This window comes from Oncorhynchus kisutch, unplaced genomic scaffold (assembly GCF_002021735.2).
Source record: "Oncorhynchus kisutch isolate 150728-3 unplaced genomic scaffold, Okis_V2 Okis06b-Okis10b_hom, whole genome shotgun sequence".
Classification (NCBI taxonomy): Eukaryota; Metazoa; Chordata; class Actinopteri; order Salmoniformes; family Salmonidae; genus Oncorhynchus; species Oncorhynchus kisutch.
Window position 1 is genome coordinate 14,694,368 of NW_022261983.1, and position 22,143 is coordinate 14,716,510.

Genomic DNA, 22,143 nt, shown 5'->3' on the forward strand with positions numbered 1-22,143 from the left:
CCAGACAGTTATAACTTCTGTCTTCTCTACCATGTCCAGACAGTTATAACTTCTGTCTTCTCTACCATGTCCAGACAGTTATAACTTCTGTCTTCTCTACCATGTCCAGACAGTTATAACTTCTGTCTTCTCTACCATGTCCAGACAGTTATAACTTCTGTCTTCTCTACCATGTCCAGACAGTTATAACTTCTGTCTTCTCTACCATGTCCAGACAGTTATAACTTCTGTCTTCTCTACCATGTCCAGACAGTTATATCTTCTGTCTTCTCTACCATGTCCAGACAGGTATAACTTCTGTCTTCTCTACCATGTCCAGACAGTTATAACTTCTGTCTTCTCTACCATGTCCATACAGTTATAACTTCAGTCTTCTCTACCATGTCCAGACAGTTATAACTTCTGTCTTCTCTACCATGTCCAGACAGTTATAACTTCTGTCTTCTCTATCATGTCCAGACAGTTATAACTTCTGTCTTCTCTACCATGTCCAGACAGTTATAACTTCTGTCTTCTCTACCATGTCCAGACAGGTATAACTTCTGTCTTCTCTACCATGTCCAGACAGTTATAACTTATGTCTTCTCTACCATGTCCAGACAGTTATAACTTGTCTTCTCTACCATGTCCAGACAGTTATAACTTCTCTCCTCTCTACCATGTCCAGACAGTTATAACTTCTGTCTTCTCTACCATGTCCAGACAGTTATAACTTCTCTCCTCTCTACCATGTCCAGACAGTTATAACTTCTGTCTTCTCTACCATGTCCAGACAGTTATAACTTCTGTCTTCTCTACCATGTCCAGACAGTTATAACATCTGTCTTCTCTACCATGTGCAGACAGTTATAACTTGTCTTCTCTACCATGTCCAGACAGTTATAACTTCTCTCCTCTCTACCATGTCCAGACAGTTATAACTTCTGTCTTCTCTACCATGTCCAGACAGTTATAACTTCTCTCCTCTCTACCATGTCCAGACAGTTATAACTTCTGTCTTCTCTACCATGTCCAGACAGTTATAACATCTGTCTTCTCTACCATGTGCAGACAGTTATAACTTCTGTCTTCTCTACCATGTCCAGACAGTTATATCTCTGTCTTCTCTACCATGTCCAGACAGTTATAACTTCTGTCTTCTCTACCATGTCCAGACAGTTATAACCTCTGTCTTCTCTACCAGTTATAACTTCTGTCTTCTCTACCATGTCCAGACAGTTATAACTTCTCTCCTCTCTACCATGTCCAGACAGTTATAACTTCTGTCTTCTCTACCATGTCCAGACAGTTATAACTTCTGTCTGTTCTACCATGTCCAGACAGTTATAACTTCTGTCTTCACTACCATGTCCAGACAGTTATAACTTCTGTCTTCTCTACCATGTCCAGACAGTTATATCTTCTGTCTTCTCTACCATGTCCAGACAGTTATAACTTCTGTCTTCTCTACCATGTCCAGACAGTTATATCATCTGTCTTCTCTACCATGTCCAGACAGTTATATCTTCTGTCTTCTCTACCATGTCCAGACAGTTATAACTTCTGTCTTCTCTACCATGTCCAGACAGTTATATCTTCTGTCTTCTCTACCATGTCCAGACAGTTATAACTTCTGTCTTCTCTACCATGTCCAGACAGTTATAACTTCTGTCTTCTCTACCATGTCCAGACAGTTATAAGCAGTGTTCTTTAGTCATCAGCTGTCATCACCGCCCCTTCACTGTCAGAGAGAAACCCCTTGACTTGGACACTGTTTATTGTACTTCGCTGTTTCCTGGCAACATGACGTGTGTGTGTGCAAAGTGGAGGCCAAGGAGAGTTAGTGTGGAGAGAGAGAGGGGAGGGGGGGGCCTACAGCAGCACCTAGATCTTCGGCACAGATTCTGTCAGAACTGGGCCCTGACAGTAAATCTCTGTAGGACAAAAATAATGGATTTCCAAAAAAGGTCCAGTTGTCAGGACCACAAATACAAATTCCATCTAGACACCGTGGCCCTAGAGCACACAAACAAACGATACATATCTCTGCCTAAACATCAGCGCCACCGGTAACTTCCACAAAGCTGTGAATGATCTGAAAGACAAGGCAAGAAGGGCCTTCTATGCCATCAAAAGGAACATAAAATTGTACATACCAATTAGGATCTGGCTAAAAATACTGGAATCAGTTATAGAATCCATTGCCCTTTATGGTTGTGAGGTCTGGGGTCCGCTCACCAACCAAGAATTCACAAAATGGGACAAACACCAAATTGCGAATCTGCATACAGAAATCTGCAATAACATTCTCCGTGTACAACGTAGAACACCACATAATGCAGAGCAGAATTAGGCCGATACCCGCTAATGATCAAAATCCTGAAAAAAAACATTAAATTCTACAACCACCAAGGAAGCGATTCCCAAACCTTCCATAACAAAGCCATCACCTACAGAGAAATGAACCTGGAGAAGAGTCCCCTAAGCAAGCTGGTCCTGGGGCTCTGTTCACAAACACAAACACACCCCACAGAGCCCCAAGGACAGCAACTCAATTAGACCCAAATCATGAGAAAACAACAAGAGAATTCCTTTACACATGGGAAATAATTTGTCAAAACTGACTAGACACCAAAACAGACAGAAAGGAGGAAGGACCTAGCTGAATCTGTCCAATAAGAAAAGAGAGTCCCAGTAGCCTGGAGAAGAGTCCCCTAGCAGCCTGGAGAAGAGTCCCCTAGCAGCCTGGAGAAGAGTCCCATAGAAGCCTGGAGAAGAGTCCCCTAGCAAGCTGGAGAAGTGTCCCGTAGCAACCTGGAGAGGAGTGCCCTAGCAACCTGGAGGAGAGTCCCCTCGTAACCTGGAGAAGGGTCCCGTAGCAGCCTGGAGAAGAGTCCCCTAGCAACCTGGAGAAGAGTCCCGTAGCAACCTGGAGAAGAGTCCCCTAGCAACCTGGAGAAGAGTCCCCTAGCAGCCTGGAGAAGAGTCCCGTAGCGGCCTGGAGAAGAGTCCCGTAGCAACCTGGAGAAGAGTCCCCTAAGCAAGCTGGAGAAGTGTCCCGTAGCAACCTGGAGACGAGTCCCCTAGCAACCTGGAGGAGAGTCCCCTCGTAACCTGGAGAAGGGTCCCGTAGCAGCCTGGAGAAGAGTCCCGTAGCAACCTGGAGAAGAGTCCCGTAGCAACCTGGAGAAGAGTCCCGTAACAACCTGGAGAAGAGTCCCCTAGCAACCTGGAGAAGAGTCCCGTAGCAGCCTGGAGAAGAGTCCCGTAGCAACCTGGAGAAGAGTCCCCTAAGCAAGCTGGAGAAGTGTCCCGTAGCAACCTGGAGAAGTGTTCCGTAACAGCCTGGAGAAGAGTCCCGTAGCAGCCTGGAGAAGAGTCCCCTAGCAACCTGGAGAGGAGTCCCCTCGTAACCTGGAGAAGAGTCCCGTAGCAGCCTGGAGAAGAGTCCCGTAGCAACCTGGAGAAGAGTCCCGTAACAACCTGGAGAAGAGTCCCCTAGCAACCTGGAGAAGAGTCCCGTAGCAGCCTGGAGAAGAGTCCCGTAGCAACCTGGAGAAGAGTCCCATAGCAACCTGGAGAAGAGTCCCGTAGCAACCTGGAGAAGTGTTCCGTAACAGCCTGGAGAAGAGTCCCGTAGCAGCCTGGAGAAGAGTCCCGTAGCAACCTGGAGAAGAGTCCCATAGCAACCTGGAGAAGAGTCCCGTAGCAACCTGGAGAAGTGTTCCGTAACAGCCTGGAGAAGAGTCCCCTAAGCAAGCTGGTTCTGGGGCTCTGTTCACAAACACAAACAGACCCGGCAGAGCCCCCAGGACAGCAACACAATTAGACCCAACCAAACCATGAGAAAACAAAAAGATAATGACTTTACACATAGTTGCTGCTGTTGCTGCATAGGAAAACACTTACAAAAAACAGAGCAAACTAGAATGATAGTTGGCCCTAAACAGAGTATATAGTGGCAGAATACCTGACCACTGTGACTGACCCAAAATTAAGGAAAGCTTTGACGATGTACAGACTCAGTGAGCATAGCCTTGCAGTAGGCAGACTTGGCTCTCAAGTCTGCCTAGGGCATGTGCACACCGCCCACAAAATTAGGTTGAAAATGAGCTGCACTTCCTAACCTCCTGCCACATGTATGACCATATTAGAAACACATTTCTCTCAGATTACACAAACCCATAAAGAGTTCAAAAACAAATCCAATTTTGAAAAACTCCCATATCTACTGGGTGAAATACCAGTGTGAAATCACAGCAGCAACATGTGTGACCTGTTGCCACGAGAAAAGGACAACCAGTGAAGAACAAACACCATTGTAAATACAAACCCATATTTATGTTTATTTATTCCTTTTTGTATTTGAACTATTTTCACATAATATGACATTTGAAATGTCTTTATTCATTTGGAGTTTAATGTTTATATCAGGAATCAAGGTAAGACCCAGGTCCAGACTGTGTGATGTAACAATGTTTATAGTAACAACAGGGGCAGGCAAACGGCAGGTCGAGGCAGGTAATCCAGAGTAGAGGTCAAGGTACAGGACGGCAGGCAGGCTCAGGGTCAGGCAGGGGGTCGGTAATCCAGAGTAGAGGTCAAGGTACAGGACGGCAGGCAGGCTCAGGGTCAGGCAGGGGGTCGGTAATCCAGAGTAGAGGTCAAGGTACAGGACGGCAGGCAGGCTCAGGGTCAGGCAAGGGGTCGGTAATCCAGAGTAGAGGTCAAGGTACAGGACGGCAGGCAGGCTCAGGGTCAGGCAGGGGGTCGGTAATCCAGAGTAGAGGTCAAGGTACAGGACGGCAGGCAGGCTCAGGGTCAGGCAGGGGGTCGGTAATCCAGAGTAGAGGTCAAGGTACAGGACGGCAGGCAGGCTCAGGGTCAGGCAGGGGGTCGGTAATCCAGAAGTGGAGCAAAGGTACAGGATGACAGGCAGGCTCAGGGTCAGGCAGGGGGTCGGTAAATCCAGAGTAGAGGTCAAGGTACAGGACGGCAGGCAGGCTCAGGGTCAGGCAGGGGGTCTGTAATCCAGAGTAGAGGTCAAGGTACAGGACGGCAGGCAGGCTCAGGGTCAGGCAGGGGGTCGGTAATCCAGAGTAGAGGTCAAGGTACAGGACGGCAGGCAGGCTCAGGGTCAGGCAGGGGGTCGGTAATCCAGAAGTGGAGGAAAGGTACAGGACGGCAGGCAGGCTCAGGGTCAGGCAGGCGGGTGGATACAGGGCCAGGACAGTCAAGGGTCAAAAACCAGGAGGACGAGAAAAAGAGAGACTGGGGAAAAACAGTAGCTGAGACAAAATGCTGATTGACTTGAACAAACAAGACAAACCGACACAGACAGACAGAAAACACCGGAATAAATACCCCCCCCCCGCCCCCAGGGTGCCGGCGGTGAAAGTCGGCGATGAGGGCCGGGTCCAGGATGTCTTTAGCGGGAACCCAGCACCTCTCCTCCGGACTGTAACCCTCCCAGTTAACCAGGTACCGGAAACTCCTGCCCCGTGGTCGAACTCTCAGGATGCGTCTCACCGTATACGCTGGCTGGCCATCGATGACATGGGTTGCCCAAAATTACGGCCTAGAAACAGAAGACAAGGGCCAGTCAGACATGGTTTTAACTCTAGACACAGAAAAGGTAGGAAAATTACAGAAGGTACGGGGCAACAGAGGCAAAACAGCAGAGGGGCTAATGATCTTGGAGCGGGGGGGACAGGTCTCGGCTTCTGAGGTTGTGTGGCCGCGGCACTATAGCGGCGTGCCAGCGCCTCAGGCTTGACCTTCTTGGATACCGGTCGGGGCTGCGGAAGCGAAGTGGCCCAGGCCTTACTGAACCCCTCCCAGAGGTCCTGGTACTCTGCAGAGCTGGCGGAGAGGTCCGGGCCTTACTGAACCCCTCCCAGAGGTCCTGGTACTCTGCAGAGCTGGCGGAGAGGTCCGGGGGAATCTCCAAGCCCCCAGGAAGACGTCCAGGGGCGGGCAGGGCTGACTTTAGCCAATGAGTGTGGCAGGACAGGCTACAGCCCACAATGGCACCAGTAGTCCAGTCAATGGAGGGAATGTGTCGCTGGAGCCAAGAGAATCCCAATACCACGGGAACCTGCAGAGACTCAACCAGCAGGAATTGGATCGTCTCGCTATGGTTGTCTGGTGGGTGACCCGGCCTATAGGGCGCCCGTCCAGTGCTGTAACCAATGGGAATGGAGAGGGGTTGAGTGGGGAAGCCCAGCTCATGCGCCAGGGTAACGTCCATGAGACTCACATCGGCCCCCCGAGTCGATGAGTACCTGGAAAGAGTTGGACTGGTCGCCCCACAGCAGGGTGGCATGGAGAGGGGGGCGAGTAAGGGGAGAAGAACCATTATCTTTAAGACCCAGCAGTGTACTCACTCCACCGAATGAGCTGGGTCTCTTGAAGAGACAAGTAGACACATAATGACCGGCAGTGTCGCAATACAGACATTTCAGGGTCTCAAGTCTGCTTACACGTTCGGCTGGGGACAGCCTAGCCCTGCCGAGCTGCATCTGCTCGGGAAGAGGTGAATCGGCAGTCTCCGGAGGATCTTGGAGGGACTCGGGTAAGCTCGGATCCTCTTGGGGACGTAGACATCGGGGACTTCCGGAGTTCATCAGATACAAGGTGGGATCCCTGAGTGAGAGATTGGGACCCTAATCGGACCTCTTCTCCCTCCTACGTCCCCGTAGACGACCATCGATCCGGATGGTTAAGGCGATGAGTGACTCGAGATCTGTTGGAAGTTCTTGGGCTGCCAGCTCATCCTTTACCTCCTCCGATAATCCGTGCAGGAACGTGTCGAACAGCGCTTCCGGGTTCTAGGGACCCTCCGCTACTAGCGTGCGGAACTCCATCGCATAGTCTACCACACTGAGGGAGTCCTGCTGAAGGTGGAGTAACTCCCGGGTTCATAGTCTACCACACTGAGGGAGTCCTGCTGAAGGTGGAGTAACTTCCGGGTTCATAGTCTACCACACTGAGGGAGTCCTGCCGAAGGTGGAGTAACTTCCGGGTTCATAGTCTACCACACTGAGGGAGTCCTGCTGAAGGTGGAGAACTTCCGGGTTCATAGTCTACCATGCTGAGGGAGTCCTGCCGAAGGTGGAGTAGCTTCCAGGCAGCCTCTCTCCCAGACACCAGAGCCTCGAAACCCTCTCATCTCCACCACGAATACCTCCAGACTGAGGCAGACGGTGGACTGTTGCCCCCACACCGCCGTGGCCCAGGCGAGTGTCCTCCCGGACATCAGCGTAATAATGTACACTATCTTCAAGTGGTCCGAGGGGAACGAAGAAGGCTGTAGCTCGAAAACGAAGGAGCACTGGAAGAGTTTGCCTTGTAGGCAACCCCACGGTATTGCTCCCTCATTGCGTCCAAGGCTAGGTTGTGACGTATGGACACGGCCTGGAACCCTTCCATCAGATGGTGGCTCCAATGGTGGCTCCTTGGGAGGAGATGGCGTTGCAGAGCTGGTCCTAGTCTGCTGGCTCAGTCATGGCCAGTTAGAAACTATCAGGAATCAAGGTAAGACCCAGGTCCAGACTGTGTGATGTAACAATGTTTATAGTAACAACAGGGGCAGGCAAACGGCAGGTCGAGGCAGGCAGGGGGTCGGTAATCCAGAAGTGGAGCAAAGGTACAGGATGACAGGCAGAGTGGTCAGGGGGGGGGGGTACAGGGTCAGGCAGAGTGGTCAGGCGGATACAGGGTCAGGACAGTCAAGGGTCAAAAACAAGGAGGACAAACAAGACGAACTGGCACAGACAAACAGAAAACACAGGTATAAATACCCAGAGGATAATGGAAGATGGATGAAACCTGGAGGGGCTGGAGACAAGCGGGGAGAGAGAGACCGGGTAGAGAGAGAGAGAGAGAGAGAGAGAGAGAGCGGGGAGAGAGAGAGAGAGAGACAGAGAGAGAGAGAGAGACGGGAGAGAGAGAGAGAGCAGGGAGAGAGAGAGAGAGAGAGAGCGGGGAGAGAGAGAGAGCGGGGAGAGAGAGAGAGAGAGAGAGAGAGAGAGAGAGAGAGAGAGAGAGAGAGAGAGAGAGAGAGAGAGAGAGAGAGAGAGAGAGAGAGAGAGAGAGAGAGAGAGAGAGAGAGAGCAGAGAGAGAGAGAGAGAGAGAGAGAGAGAGAGAGAGAGAGAGAGAGAGAGAGAGAGAGAGACAGAGAGAGAGAGAGAGAGAGAGAGAGAGAGAGACAGAGAGAGAGAGAGAGAGAGAGAGAGAGAGAGACAGAGAGAGAGAGAGAGAGAGAGAGAGAGAGAGAGAGAGAGAGAGAGAGAGAGGAGAGAGAGAGAGAGAGAGAGAGAGAGAGAGAGGAGAGAGAGAGAGAGAGAGACAGAGAGAGAGAGAGAGAGAGAGAGAGAGAGAGAGAGAGAGGGAGAGAGAGAGGAGAGAGAGAGAGAGAGAGAGAGAGAGAGAGAGAGAGAGAGAGAGAGAGAGAGAGAGAGAGAGAGAGAGAGAAGAGAGAGAGAGAGAGAGGAGAGAGAGAGAGAGAGAGAGAGAGAGAGAGAGAGACAGAGAGAGAGAGAGAGAGAGAAGAGAGAGAGAGAGAGAGAGAGAGAGAGAGAGACAGAGAGAGAGAGAGAGAGAGAGAGAGAGAGAGAGAGAGAGAGAGAGAGAGAGAGAGAGAGAGAGAGAGAGCTTTGTTCTGTTGCAGAAGTTTTAATATGTGGGTCTGAATACATTATTCGTTATTCGTATATGCTTAGTTCAAACTCCACTTCTGCTCTGTGCTGCCATCTTGTGGGATACTGTGATAGCACATCATCGTCAGGCTCCTGTTGACTAGACACCAAAACAGACAGAAAAGGGGGGGGACCACCTACCCGAATCTGTCCAATAAGAAACTCTTGTTTCAGTTGCAATAACACTTTCAGTTGCCAAAACATTTTGCTACTATGTGCACTAATGATCTATTCATTAACTAATGTGTCCCCTGCTCCCTGTAGCCTCCAATCTCCTTCATCCTATTGGATTGTGGCTCCACACGCCCATGAAGACTGCCTGACCGCTATTCATTTAGGACCCAGACAGTCTTCACGGCTGTGTGGAGCCACTCTCCAATAGAATGAGAGAGGTTGGATCCTACAGGCATCCTCTACTGACGGGATGAGGTCAATATCCTTCCAGGATACCCGGACCAGGTCGATTAGAAAGGCCTGCTCGCTGAAGTGTTTTAGGGAGCGTTTGATAGGGATAAGGGTAATCTAATTTATGTTTCTATAACTCCCCTGAATGCTATTACCAGCAGTATCATGCGCCTATCAACCTGAGTTACCCTGTTAGCACTGAGACGGTTTGCCCTAGTAGGAGTAGTGTGAGTCATTGGCTGTTAAAACCTCTACAGGATCGGTGGGTCCCCCCGCGGGACGGTTGAGCTAACGTGGGCTAATGCGATTAGCATGAGGTTGAGCTAACGCGCGCTAATGTGATTAGCATGAGGTTGTAAGTAAACAAGAACATTTCCCAGGACATAGACATATCTGATATTGGCAGAAAGCTTAAATGATTGTTAATCTAAATGCGCTGTTCAATTTACAGTAGCTATTACAGTGAAATAATACCATGCTATTGTTTAAGGAGAGTGCATAAGCAAACATAAAACTTTTATCACGACAACTGGTTCGATACATTCACCTCTGAAGGTAAATAATGTCAATAATCTTGCTCTGATTTGTCACCCTGAGGGTCCCAGAGATAAAATGTAGCATAGTTTTGTTTGATAAAATCCATTTTTATATTCAAACGTATGAACTGAATTATACAATTTTACCAGCCACCTGGGCCGTTGTAATCGACTTCAGTGGGCACGACGGAGAAATGCGCTCTGCAAGGATGAATCCCAGTTTCAGCTGTACAGGGCAGATGGCAGACAGTGTGTATGGTGTCGTGTGGGCGAGCGGTTTGCTGATGTCAACGTTGTGAACAGAGTTCTCCATGGTGTCGGTGGGGTTATGGTATGGGGAGGCAGTTCTCCATGGTGTCGGTGGGGTTATGGTATGGGGAGGCAGTTCTCCATGGTGACGGTGGGGTTATGGTATGGGGAGGCAGTTCTCCATGGTGTCGGTGGGGTTATGGTATGGGGAGGCAGTTCTCCATGGTGTCGGTGGGGTTATGGTATGGGGAGGCAGTTCTCCATGGTGACGGTGGGGTTATGGTATGGGGAGGCAGTTCTCCATGGTGTCGGTGGGGTTATGGGATGGGGAGGCAGTTCTCCATGGTGACGGTGGGGTTATGGTATGGGGAGGCAGTTCTCCATGGTGACGGTGGGGTTATGGTATGGGGAGGCAGTTCTCCATGGTGTCGGTGGGGTTATGGGATGGGGAGGCAGTTCTCCATGGTGACGGTGGGGTTATGGTATGGGGAGGCAGTTCTCCATGGTGACGGTGGGGTTATGGTATGGGGAGGCAGTTCTCCATGGTGTCGGTGGGGTTATGGCAGGGACAGGGAAGATGGTTAAAATTGATGGGAAGATGGATGGAGCCAAATACCGGACCATTCTGGAATGAAACCTGATGGAGTCTGCAAAAGACCTGAGACTGGGATGGAGATGTGTCTTCCAACAAGACAATGATCCAAAACATAAAGCAAAATCTACAATGGAATGGTTCAAAAATAAACATATCCAGGTGTTAGAATGGCCAAGTCAAAGTCCAGACCTGAATCCAATCGAGAATCTGTGGAAAGAACTGAAAACTGCTGTTCACAAATGCTCTCCATCCAACCTCACTGAGCTCGGGCTGTTTTGCAAGGAGGAATGGGAAAAAATGTCAGTCTCTCGATGTGCAAAACTGATAGAGACATACCCCAAGCGACTTACAGCTGTAATCGCAGCAAAAGGTGGCGCTACAAAGTATTAACTTTGCACGCCCAATTTTTCAGTTTTTGATTTGTTAAAAAAGTTTGAAATATCCAATAAATGTCGTTCCACTTCATGATTGTGTCCCACTTGTTGTTGATTCTTCACAAAAAAATACAGTTTTATATCTTTATGTTTGAAGCCTGAAATGTGGCAAAAGGTCGCAAAGTTCAAGGGGGCCGAATACTTTCGCAAGGCACTGTATGTAGCTTCTCTACAGTAGAGGGGGGGGGGGGGGGGGGTTGTCCTACCCTGTTGTTCATTTGTCAGCTGTTTACAGTGTGTGTGTGTTTATTTGTGCTATATGAACATTTCATGGAGAAAAAACCTCATTGAAGTTTGCACTACTACACACACCATAATACTTTGAATCCTGCTCATCTTTACCTTGCATCCTCTGTTGCTGCATGCATGCTCTCTCTCCTCACCCCTGGTCCTGATGCTGTCGCTTAGCAACGCATATTCCAAGTGATGTGCAAAAACAAACAACTAGCTGCAGAGGAGATTGAGAAGAAGAAGAGAACATGAACATCGGTTTATATATTTTGTATGTTTTTTGTTGTTGAGGGTCAGTGAAGTTAGCTAGGTAAATCTCTGCGTTATTTGATCAAACCTGTTCTGTTGCAGTCACAGCTCCTTGCTATGGTCGCTATAAAGTCCGGCAGATGGCGCTGTTATAAAGAGAAGGGGCCAGTGGCTCTTTCATCAAGAATAGAAGAAGGAGTGGGAGACAAAAAAAGAAAGGAGGAAAAAAAAGAAAGGAGGCCGGACCCGACACAAAACATAACGCACACCGATAGCTGTAGATGGTCCATTAATGGACATAAAATAAACAGATAGTTTATACGCTTGTTCGCGGAATTTAATCCCGTTGAGAGCAGGTCATGCTGTTCTCGCAAAGGTAATGAGCCGTAAAGCCCTTGGGTTTCGGCTTAGCAGCGCCCACAAACTGCAGCGAAACTGGAATGATTGGCAGCCCAGGTTGGTATCGCGCCACGGGGGGAGACGGTCTAAAAGAGAACGGGGATCCGCTGGGCCTAACCTCGGCTTCTTTATTTAGCTAGTCAGACACTTTGGTTCCCACACCTTAGGGAAATGGCTTGATAACAGTAGCTAGCCAGCAAACAAGTAAGCTAACGCTCAAGCTTTATAACGTTATCCAAACTAGCTATCAAGGCTAACCAACATTTTCCGCATTTTATTCTGGCTCAAAACAACCTGCCGCATTGCTATGCTTTCCTCGTGTTTAGGTATACATGGCTAGCTAGCTAACCTGGTAAGAGAAGCCAATGATTGGAAGCTATTTCGGTAACAGTGGAAGTGGTGTTAGCTAGCTATTGCTAGTTGTTATTACTATTATTAGCCAATATTCATTGTCACTGAGATGACATGTTACCTTCACTTGGTAGCCAGCTAGTTAACGTCAGTTAACTCAAAGCGCACATCGTGGCAGCATATGATGTTAGCCAACTAGCTAACTAACTAGCAGCTAACTATGGCTAGTGTTCGTTAGCTAGGTTGTAACTTTCTTCGCCTTTTGTCCCCATAGCTTGTTAGATAGATAACTACAATACCAGTCGTTGGTTGGTTGTGCTTTGATAACTCGGTATCCGGAACAGTAAACTGATTTGACATCGAATAGTAACGTAAAGTGTGGAAACATTGACTTTCTAGTTGGCTACCGAACGGTTGGCCATCAGTGGGCAACGTTCGTCTTTCCTGCTGTCTTGTGTAACGTTACCTGGTCAACAATGATTCGCTAGATAACCTCGGCTTGACAGTTGATATTGGCTACCTAGTTATCGCTCAAAAAGTAACTAGGCAGAAGGGCGCTAACTAACTAGCTGCTGGGTTTTAACGCTTGCTAACCTGCTAGTTTTGCGCGGTACCACCCTTGACCAGTAAACGAAAGCGATTTAGAAATGCTGTCAGCGGTTTGAATTACACAGGGACATCAATAAAGTCCATTATGCAAGTTAATCAGTTCCTGATCAAAGAGAGGGATGTGGTGCTGAAACATTCCTTCAGTTGAGACCTCCACCTCCCTCCATTTGACGGTTCTGTTCAGACAATTGCTCATAGTCTTGTAGAAACTATTCTACAGAGCTGTAAATGAGCTAGAATCATTTCTCAATCCATGTATCCAGTTGTTAAATCCTACACTTGTAAACCAGATTGGGGTGAGATTGTCAAACTGTGGGGAGTGTATCCATATAAGTTATGATTGGGTGGAAAGGTTGCTGGATCGAATCCCCAAGCTGACAATGTAAAAACCTGGCCTTCTGCCCCTAAATAAGGCAGTTAACCCACTGTTCCCCCGGTAGGCCGTCATTGTAAATAAGAATTTGTTCTAAACTGATTTGCCTAGTTAAATAAAAATGTAAAAAATGATGAACCACAGTCGTTTAGCATCGATCAAGTACAAGTTGCCCTGACTGTCTTCCCTGGGGGAATTCACTGACTGTGTGTTTGTGTCTCTCTCCCCCCCCCCCCCCCCCACTGTGTGTCTGCTCCTCTGTCCGCCGGCTTCAGAGGCGACAGCGTGTCAGCAGCTAGCCAGGACGGTGTGAAGTGCATCGCCACCAGAGACCTGGGTCCAGCTGCAGCAGCTGTATACGACCCAACAGCAGTGGGAGTAGCAACCTCGGACCGGCCTGTCTCCCCACCTCTCCTACAGAATGATGCCTTCCCAGACACCGCAGACACACTGGACGAAGGGGGTGGGTTTTACTGTCTACTGTCTGCAACATGCTGGGGTGGTGTTGGGTGCTACTGTCTGCAGCATGTGGGTGTGGGCTGGTGTTGGGTGCTACTGCCTGTCTGCAGCATGTTGGGGTGTGAGTGGGCTGGGGAAGGGTGCTACTGCCTGTCTGCAGCATGTTGGGGTGTGAGTGGGCTGGGGATGGGTGCTACTGCCTGTGGGCTGGGGGTGGGTGTGGGGTGGGTGTGGGCTGGGGGTGGGTGCTACTGCCTGTCTGCAGCATGTTGGGGTGTGAGTGGGCTGGGGATGGGTGCTACTGCCTGTGGGGTGTGGGCTGGGGGTGGGTGCTACTGCCTGTCTGCAGCATGTTGGGGTGTGAGTGGGCTGGGGATGGGTGCTACTGCCTGTGGGCTGGGGGTGGGTGTGGGCTGGGGGTGGGTGTGGGCTGGGGGTGGGTGTGGGCTGGGGGTGGGTGCTACGGCCTGTCTGCAGCATGTTGGGGTGTGAGTGGGCTGGGGATGGGTGCTACTGCCTGTCTGCAGAATGTTAGTGTGGGCTGGGGGTGGGTGTGGGCTGGGGGTGGGTGTGGCCTGGGGATGGGTGCTACTGCCTGTCTTCAGCATGTTGGGGTGTGGTGTGGGCTGGGGAAGGGTGTGGGCTGGGGATGGGTGACACTGCCTGTCTGCAACATGTTGGTGGTACTGTAGTGATTTAAGTGAGCTACGACTGTTACGCCCCTTGCGGGTCTCACTGTAGGCAGACCTGCTACCCATTGCTCTAAAGAGTAAAAGGGGATTCGTAACAGGCCTGCTGACCCAGGCAGGGGTGCTGTGTATTATATATAGTAGCCTGGTTCAGGCCTGCCGACCCAGGCAGGGGTGCTGTGTATTATAGTAGCCTGGTACAGGCCTGCCGACCCAGGCAGGGGTGCTGTGTGTTATATATAGTAGCCTGGTTCAGGCCTGCCGACCCAGGCAGGGGTGCTGTGTATTATATATAGTAGCCTGGTTCGGGCCTGCCGACCCAGGCAGGGGTGCTGTGTATTATATATAGTAGCCTGGTTCCGGCCTGCCGACCCAGGCAGGGGTGCTGTGTATTATAGTAGCCTGGTTCCGGATCTGTTTGTGCCATTGTGCCAAGGGACAACAAGTGACAAAGACCATAGGAGCTAGTTGGTATAACAGCACAAACAGATCTGAGACCAGGCTCTGGTTGTTATGGGGTCAGGTTAGCAGTACATGAGACCAGGCTTGGGTTGTTATGGGGTCAGGTTAGCAGTATATGAGACCAGGCTTGGGTTGTTATGGGGTCAGGTTAGCAGTACATGAGACCAGGCTTGGGTTGTTATGGGGTCAGGTTAGCAGTATATGAGACCAGGCTTGGGTTGTTATGGGGTCAGGTTAGCAGTACATGAGACCAGGCTTGGGTTGTTATGGGGTCAGGTTAGCAGTATATGAGACCAGGCTTGGGTTGTTATGGGGTCAGGTTAGCAGTACATGAGACCAGGCTTGGGTTGTTATGGGGTCAGGTTAGCAGAGACCAGGCTTGGGTTGTTATGGGGTCAGGTTAGCAGTACATGAGACCAGGCTTGGGTTGTTATGGGGTCAGGTTAGCAGAGACCAGGCTTGGGTTGTTATGGGGTCAGGTTAGCAGTACATGAGACCAGGCTTGGGTTGTTATGGGGTCAGGTTAGCAGTACATGAGACCAGGCTTGGGTTGTTATGGGGTCAGGTTAGCACTACATGAGACCAGGCTTGGGTTGTTATGGGGTCAGGTTAGCACTACATGAGACCAGGCTTGGGTTGTTATGGGGTCAGGTTAGCAGAGACCAGGCTTGGGTTGTTATGGGGTCAGGTTAGCAGAGACCAGGCTTGGGTTGTTATGGGGTCAGGTTAGCAGTACATGAGACCATGCTTGGGTTGTTATGGGGTCAGGTTAGCAGTACATGAGACCAGGCTTGGGTTGTTATGGGGTCAGGTTAGCAGTACATGAGACCAGGCTTGGGTTGTTATGGGGTCAGGTTAGCAGTAAACGCGGACACACCTGATAGCGGCTGTGTGTGAAATTACACCCTATTCTCTATATAGTGCACTACTTTAGACCAGGGCCCAATGGCACCCTATTCCCTATATCTATGCATAGTCACTTCACCCCTACCTACATGTATAAATGACCTGTACCCCCGCACACTGACTCGGTACTGGTACCCCCTGTATATAGCATTTCACTGTAAGGTCTACACTTGTTGTATTCGGCATTTCACTGTAAGGTCTACACTGTTGGTTAAGGGCTTGTCAGTAAGCATTTCACTGTGAGGTCTACACTGTTGGTTAAGGGCTTGTCAGTAAAGCATTTCACTGTGAGGTCTACACTGTTGGTTAAGGGCTTGTCAGTCAGCATTTCACTGTAAGGTCTACACTGTTGGTTAAGGGATTGTCAGTGAGCATTTCACTGTAAGGTCTACACTTGTTGTATTCGGCATTTCACTGTAAGGTCCACACTTGTTGTATTCGGCACATGTGATAAATCACATTTGATTTGATATACAGGTCACTGCTTTAGACCAGGGCCCTATTTGTATTGGTGTATTTATTGCTGTGGTCACATTGTCCAGAGGTGAACCTGTAGTCCTCATGTCATTGAACTGTAGACAACCCCTTGTGTTTTCTGTGTAAATGACTTATAAACTGGTAGTGGTGCCTTTTAGGAGTCATCAGCTTCTCTCCCTCTTTCCTTCCTGGGTCCTCAGACTGACGTCGGCTTAATGTTTCTGTGGAAGTGAAAGAGACTTCTGGTCTCTGTAGTGTCGTATCTGTCCCAGGCATCTGGAAGAAGGAAAGCACCGTGAATCCCCGGGTTCCCCCACAGATATCTGCCCTCGTGGTAGAGAAGTCTGTGTCTCAAATGGTTCCCTCTGTAGTGCCCTACTTTAGACCAGGACCCAATAGCACCCTATTCCCTATATAGTGCCCTACTTTAGTCCAGGACCCAATGGCACCCTATTCCCTACGTAGTGCCCTACTTTAGACCAGGACCCAATGGCACCCTATTCCCTATGTAGTGCCCTACTTTAGACCAGGACCCAATGGCACCCTATTCCCTATGTAGTGCCCTACTTTAGACCAGGACCCAATGGCACCCTATTCCCTATGTAGTGCCCTACTTTAGACCAGGACCCCTATTCCCTATGTAGTGCCCTACTTTAGACCAGGACCCAATGGCACCCTATTCCCTATGTAGTGCCCTACTTTAGACCAGGACCCCTATTCCCTATGTAGTGCACTACTTTAGACCAGGACCCAATGGCACCCTATTCCCTATGTAGTGCCCTACTTTAGACCAGGACCCCTATTCCCTATGTAGTGCCCTACTTTAGACCAGGACCCCTATTCCCTATGTAGTGCACTACTTTAGACCAGGACCCAATGGCACCCTATTCCCTATGTAGTGCCCTACTTTAGACCAGGACCCAATGGCACCCTATTCCCTATGTAGTGCACTACTTTAGGCCAGGACCCAATAATGGCACCCAATAATGGCACCCTATTCCCTATGTAGTGCCCTACTTTAGACCAGGACCCAATGGCACCCTATTCCCTATGTAGTGCACTACTTTAGACCAGGACCCAATGGCACCCTATTCTCTCTATACTACTACTGCTACTTGGGGTTAGTGTTCCCTCACGGCCATATCTCCATATTACAACGCTTGTCAAAGGAAAACTGGTGGAAGACGGAGCTTGACCACCTGTGCTAATTAGCCATCTGCTGCTCTCCTGACACCTGTGTGTAAGCTAAGGGGGAGTGTAGTTTAGTCAGATAGCTGTATGGATCTGTGCTAAACTGCTCCACTCTCCTCCTCTCCTCCTCTCCCGTCATGTGTCTCCACCCTCTCCTCCTCTCTCTCTCTGTCTCCACCTCCTCTCCTCCTCTCTGTCTCCACCCCCTCCTCTCCTCTCTCTCTGTCTCCACCCTCTCCTCCTCTCTGTCTCCACCCTCTCCTCCTCTCTCTCTGTCTCCACCTCCTCTCCTCCTCTCTCTCTCTCTCTCTCTCTCTGTCTCGACCCTCTCCTCCTCTCTCTCTCTGTCTCCACCTCCTCTCCTCCTCTCTCTCTGTCTCCACCCCCTCTCCTCTCCTCCTCTGTCTCCACCCCCTCCTCTCCTCTCTCTCTGTCTCCACCCCCTCTCCTCTCTCTCTATCTCCACCCCCTCCTCTCTCTGTCTCCCCTCCTCCTCCTCCTCTCCTCTCTCTCTGTCTTTCCTCCTCCTCTCCTCTCTCTCTCTCCACCTCCTCCTCTCCTCTCTCTCTGTCTCCCCTCCTCCTCCTCCTCTCTCTCTCTCCACCCCCTCCTCTCCTCTCTCTCTGTCTCCCCTCCTCCTCCTCCTCCTCCCCCTCTCCTCCTCTCCTCTCTCCTCCTCTCTCTCCACCCCCTCCTCTCCTCCTCTCCCCCTCTCTCTCTCTCTCTCTCCACCCCCTCCAGGAGGATATGAAGCTGCAGGAGGGTTCAGTGATGATACTTTTGGTTGGAAGTCGTTGGGGCAAGAGTTGAGGATCAACGATGCGACCGCCGATTTGACCACTTTTCAGCAGCATGGAAACCGTGCTTTAGCTTCTAAGGACATGAGGAAATCCCACGGTGAGTATACAGTCTACACCAGGGGGCTGTCGCCAGACCTCTCCCCCCGGGGGCTGTCGTCAGACCTCTACACCAGGGGGCTGTCGTCAGACCTCTCCCCCCGGGGGCTGTCGTCAGACCTCTCCCCCCGGGGGCTGTCGTCAGACCTCTCCCCCCGGGGGCTGTCGTCAGACCTCTCCCCCCGGGGGCTGTCGTCAGACCTCTCCCCCCGGGGGCTGTCGTCAGACCTCTCCCCCCGGGGGCTGCCGTCAGACCTCTCCCCCCGGGGGCTGTCGTCAGACCTCTCCCCAGTCTTATTACACCCGATTCACCTAGTCAAGGTCTTGATGATTGGTTGACCAGTTGAATCAGGTGCTGTGGAATAGATCAAATCCCTGGAGCATCTGGGGGTTCTGAGGATGTAATTTGGAAATCACTACTTTGTTCTCTTACATATAATGGCAACATTGCTGAATTCTATTTCTGATCACCATTTTATCTCTCCATTCCCCTCTTTCAATCTCTTTCTCCATCTCTCTTTACATCCTGCCCACTCTCCCTCTTTTCCTGTTCTTTCCATCCCTCTCTCTGTCGTCGCCCCTTACAGACAGAGGGATGTCTCACTCTGATGAGTCTCGCCTGTCCAACCTCCTGCGCCGTGTGTCCCGTGAGGAGGACAGGGACCGCCGGCTGGCCACTGTCAGACAGCTCCGGGAGTTCATCACTCACTCTGACAACAAAGTGGTGAGGTCATCGGTCATATCTACAGTTGAAGTGGGAAGTTTACATACACTTAGGTTGGAGTTAAAACTTGTTTTTCAACCACTCCACAAATGTCTTAAACTATAGTTTTGGCAAGTCGGTTAGGACATCTACTTTGTGCATGACACAAGTAATATTTCCAACAATTGTTAACATACAGTGAATTATAAGTGAAATAATCTGTATCACAATTCCAGTGGGTCAGAAGTTTACATACACTAAGTTGACTGTGCCTTTAAACAGCTTGGAAAATTCCAGAAAATGATGTCATGGCGTTAGAAGCTTCTGATGGGCTAATTGACATCATTTGAGTCAATTGGAGGTGTACCTGTGGATGTATTTCAAGGCCTACCTTCAAACTCAGTGCCTCTTTGCTTGACATCATGGGAAAATCAAGATATCAGCCAAGACCTCAGAAAAAAACTTGTAGACCTCCAAGTCTGGTTCATCCTTGGGAGTAATTTCCAAACGCCTGAAGGTACCACGTTCATCTGTACAAACTATAGTACGCAAGTATAAACACCAATGGACCACGCAGCCATCATACCGCTCAGGAAGGAGACGCGTTCTGTCTCCTAGAGATGAACATACTTTGGTGTGAAAAGTGCAAATCAATCCCAGAACAACAGCAAAGGACCTTGTGAAGATGCTGGAGGAAACAGGTAGAAATGTATCTATATCCACAGTAAAACGAGTCCTATATCAACATAACCTGAAAGGCCGTTCAGCAAGGAAGAAGCCACTTCTCCAAAACCGCCATAAAAAAGCCAGACTACGGTTTGCAACTGGAGATGGGGACAAAGATCGTACTTTTTGGAGAAATGGCCTCTGGTCTGATGAAACTGTTTGGCCATAATGACCATCGTTATGTTTGGAGGAAAATGGGGTAGGCTTGCAAGCCGAAGAACACCATCCCAACCATGAAGCACGGGGGTGGCAGCATCATGTTGTGGGGGTGCTTTGCTGCACGAGGGACAGGTGCACGTCACAAAATAGATGGCATCATGAGGTAGGAAAATTGTGGATATATTGAAGCAACATCTCAAGACGTCAGTCAGGAAGTTAAAGCTTGGTTGCAAATGGGTCCAAGCATACTTCCAAAGTTGTGGCAAAATGGCTTAAGGACAACAAAGTCAAGGTATTGGGGTGGCCATCACAAAGCCCTGACCTCAATCCTATAGAACATTTGTGGGCAGAACTGAAAAAGTGTTTGTGACTAAGAAGACCTACAATTAATGAAATGAAATCTATTCTCTCTATTATTCTGACTTCACATTCTTAAAATAAAGTGGTGATCCTAACTGACCTAAGACATGGTATTTCTACTAGGATTAAATGTCAGGAATTGTGAAATATTGAGTTTATGTATTTGGCTAATGTGTATGTAAACTTCCAACTTCAACTATCTATCTATCAGTGGTGAGGTCATCAATCATGGCCATCTATTTGGGTAGTTTATCACTCTGATGACATCAGTGGTGATGTCATCAATCATGTCCATCTACCTGGGTAGTTTATCACTGATGACATCAGTGGTGAGGTTGAGCTGTCTGTTATTCAATCGATTGACCCCGGTAACGAGTAGTACACTATTATAGGCCCCAGGTAGTGCACTATTATAGGCCCCGGGTAGTGCACTATTATAGGCCCCGGGCAGTGCACTATTATAGGCCCCGGGTAGTGCACTATTATAGGCCCCGGGTAGTGCACTATTATAGGCCCCGGGTAGTGCACTATTATAGGCCCCGGGTAGTGCACTATTATAGGCCCCGGGTAGTGCACTATTATAGGCCCCGGGTAGTGCACTATTATAGGCCCCGGGTAGTGCACTATTATAGGCCCCGGGTAGTGCACTATTATAGGCCCCGGGTAGTGCACTATTATAGGCCCCGGGTAGTGCACTATTATAGGCCCCGGGTAGTGCACTATTATAGGCCCCGGGTAGTGCACTATTATAGGCCCCGGGTAGTGCACTATTATAGGCCCCGGGTAGTGCACTATTATAGGCCCCGGGTAGTGCACTATTATAGGCCCCGGGTAGTGTACTATTATAGGCCCCGGGTAGTGTACTATTATAGGCCCCGGGTAGTGTACTATTATAGGCCCCGGGTAGTGTACTATTATAGGCCCCGGGTAGTGCACTACTCTTGGCTGTGTTTAGACTGGGGGGGGCTGTGTTTAGACTGGGGTGGGCTGTGTTTAGACTGGGGGGGCTGTGTTTAGACTGGGGGGGGCTGTGTTTAGACTGGGGGGGCTGTGTTTAGACTGGGGGGGCTGTGTTTAGACTGGGGGGGCTGTGTTTAGACTGGGGGGGCTGTGTTTAGACTGGGGGGGCTGTGTTTAGACTGGGGGGGCTGTGTTTAGACTGGGGGGGCTGTGTTTAGACTGGGGGGGCTGTGTTTACTGGGGGGGCTGTGTTTACTGGGGGTAGTGGTGGTGCAACTCCACTGTAGAACTGTGTTCTCTCCCTGTTTGACTCAGATTGTGTTCCTCTCTCTCGCCCTCCCCCTTCTTTCTCTCGCCCTCCCCCTTCTCTCTCTCACCCCCCTCTCTCCCACCAGGCCCTGGTGAAACAGTTGGATACGATCCTCAGTACCCTGAATGATATTTTGAATGAAAGGTAAGAGGAAGTTCCCCATCAGAGCCAAAGAGTCTCCATCTGAAATGGCACCCTGTTCCCTGCGCCCTGTTCCCTGCACCTTGTTCCCTGCGCCCTGTTCCCTGCGCCTTGTTCCCTGCGCCTTGTTCCCTGCACCCTGTTCCCTCCACCCTGTTCCCTGCACCCTGTTCCCTGCACCCTGTTCCCTGCACCCTGTTCCCTGCACCCTGTTCCCTGCACCTTGTTCCCTGTATAGTACAGTACTTCTGACCAGGTCATGTCTCTGGTCTTCATGTCTCTGGTCTTCATGTCTCTGGTCTTCATGTCTCTGGTCTTCATGTCTCTGGTCTTCATGTCTCTGGTCTTTATGTCTCCTGGTCTTTATGTCTCCTGGTCTTTATGTCTCCTGGTCTTTATGTCTCCTGGTCTTTATGTCTCCTGGTCTTTATGTCTCCTGGTCTTTATGTCTCCTGGTATTTATGTCTCCTGGTCTTTATGTCTCCTGGTCTTTATGTCTCCTGGTCTTTATGTCTCTGTGGTAGAGGAGTAACTACAGACCCTGGTTCCAGTCCAGACTGTATCACAGCGGTTGAAGAACCTGCATCTCATTAC

The 22,143-nt window shown here is 49.8% G+C and overlaps 1 protein-coding gene and 1 long non-coding RNA gene across 2 annotated transcripts in view; one reads left to right on the forward strand and one right to left on the reverse strand.

Annotated features, from left to right (window-relative positions):
- Nucleotides 1-4,301: 4,301 nt before the first annotated feature.
- On the reverse strand, nucleotides 4,302-11,580 carry LOC116359946 (uncharacterized). The gene is made up of 3 exons (XR_004206827.1): nucleotides 11,467-11,580; nucleotides 11,241-11,346; nucleotides 4,302-5,557 (listed from the first exon to the last, which is right to left on the reverse strand). It is a non-coding gene; the product is annotated as an uncharacterized LOC116359946 (long non-coding RNA).
- Nucleotides 11,581-11,602: 22 nt separating this feature from the next.
- smg1 (SMG1 nonsense mediated mRNA decay associated PI3K related kinase) overlaps nucleotides 11,603-22,143 on the forward strand; it is a 141,222-nt gene continuing 130,681 nt past the window's right edge. Inside the window, 5 exon segments of the mRNA XM_031814105.1 lie at nucleotides 11,603-11,834; nucleotides 13,386-13,573; nucleotides 18,036-18,191; nucleotides 18,778-18,914; nucleotides 21,494-21,552. Of these exon segments, the coding sequence (XP_031669965.1) occupies nucleotides 11,758-11,834; nucleotides 13,386-13,573; nucleotides 18,036-18,191; nucleotides 18,778-18,914; nucleotides 21,494-21,552 (617 nt within the window). The 5' untranslated portion in view covers nucleotides 11,603-11,757.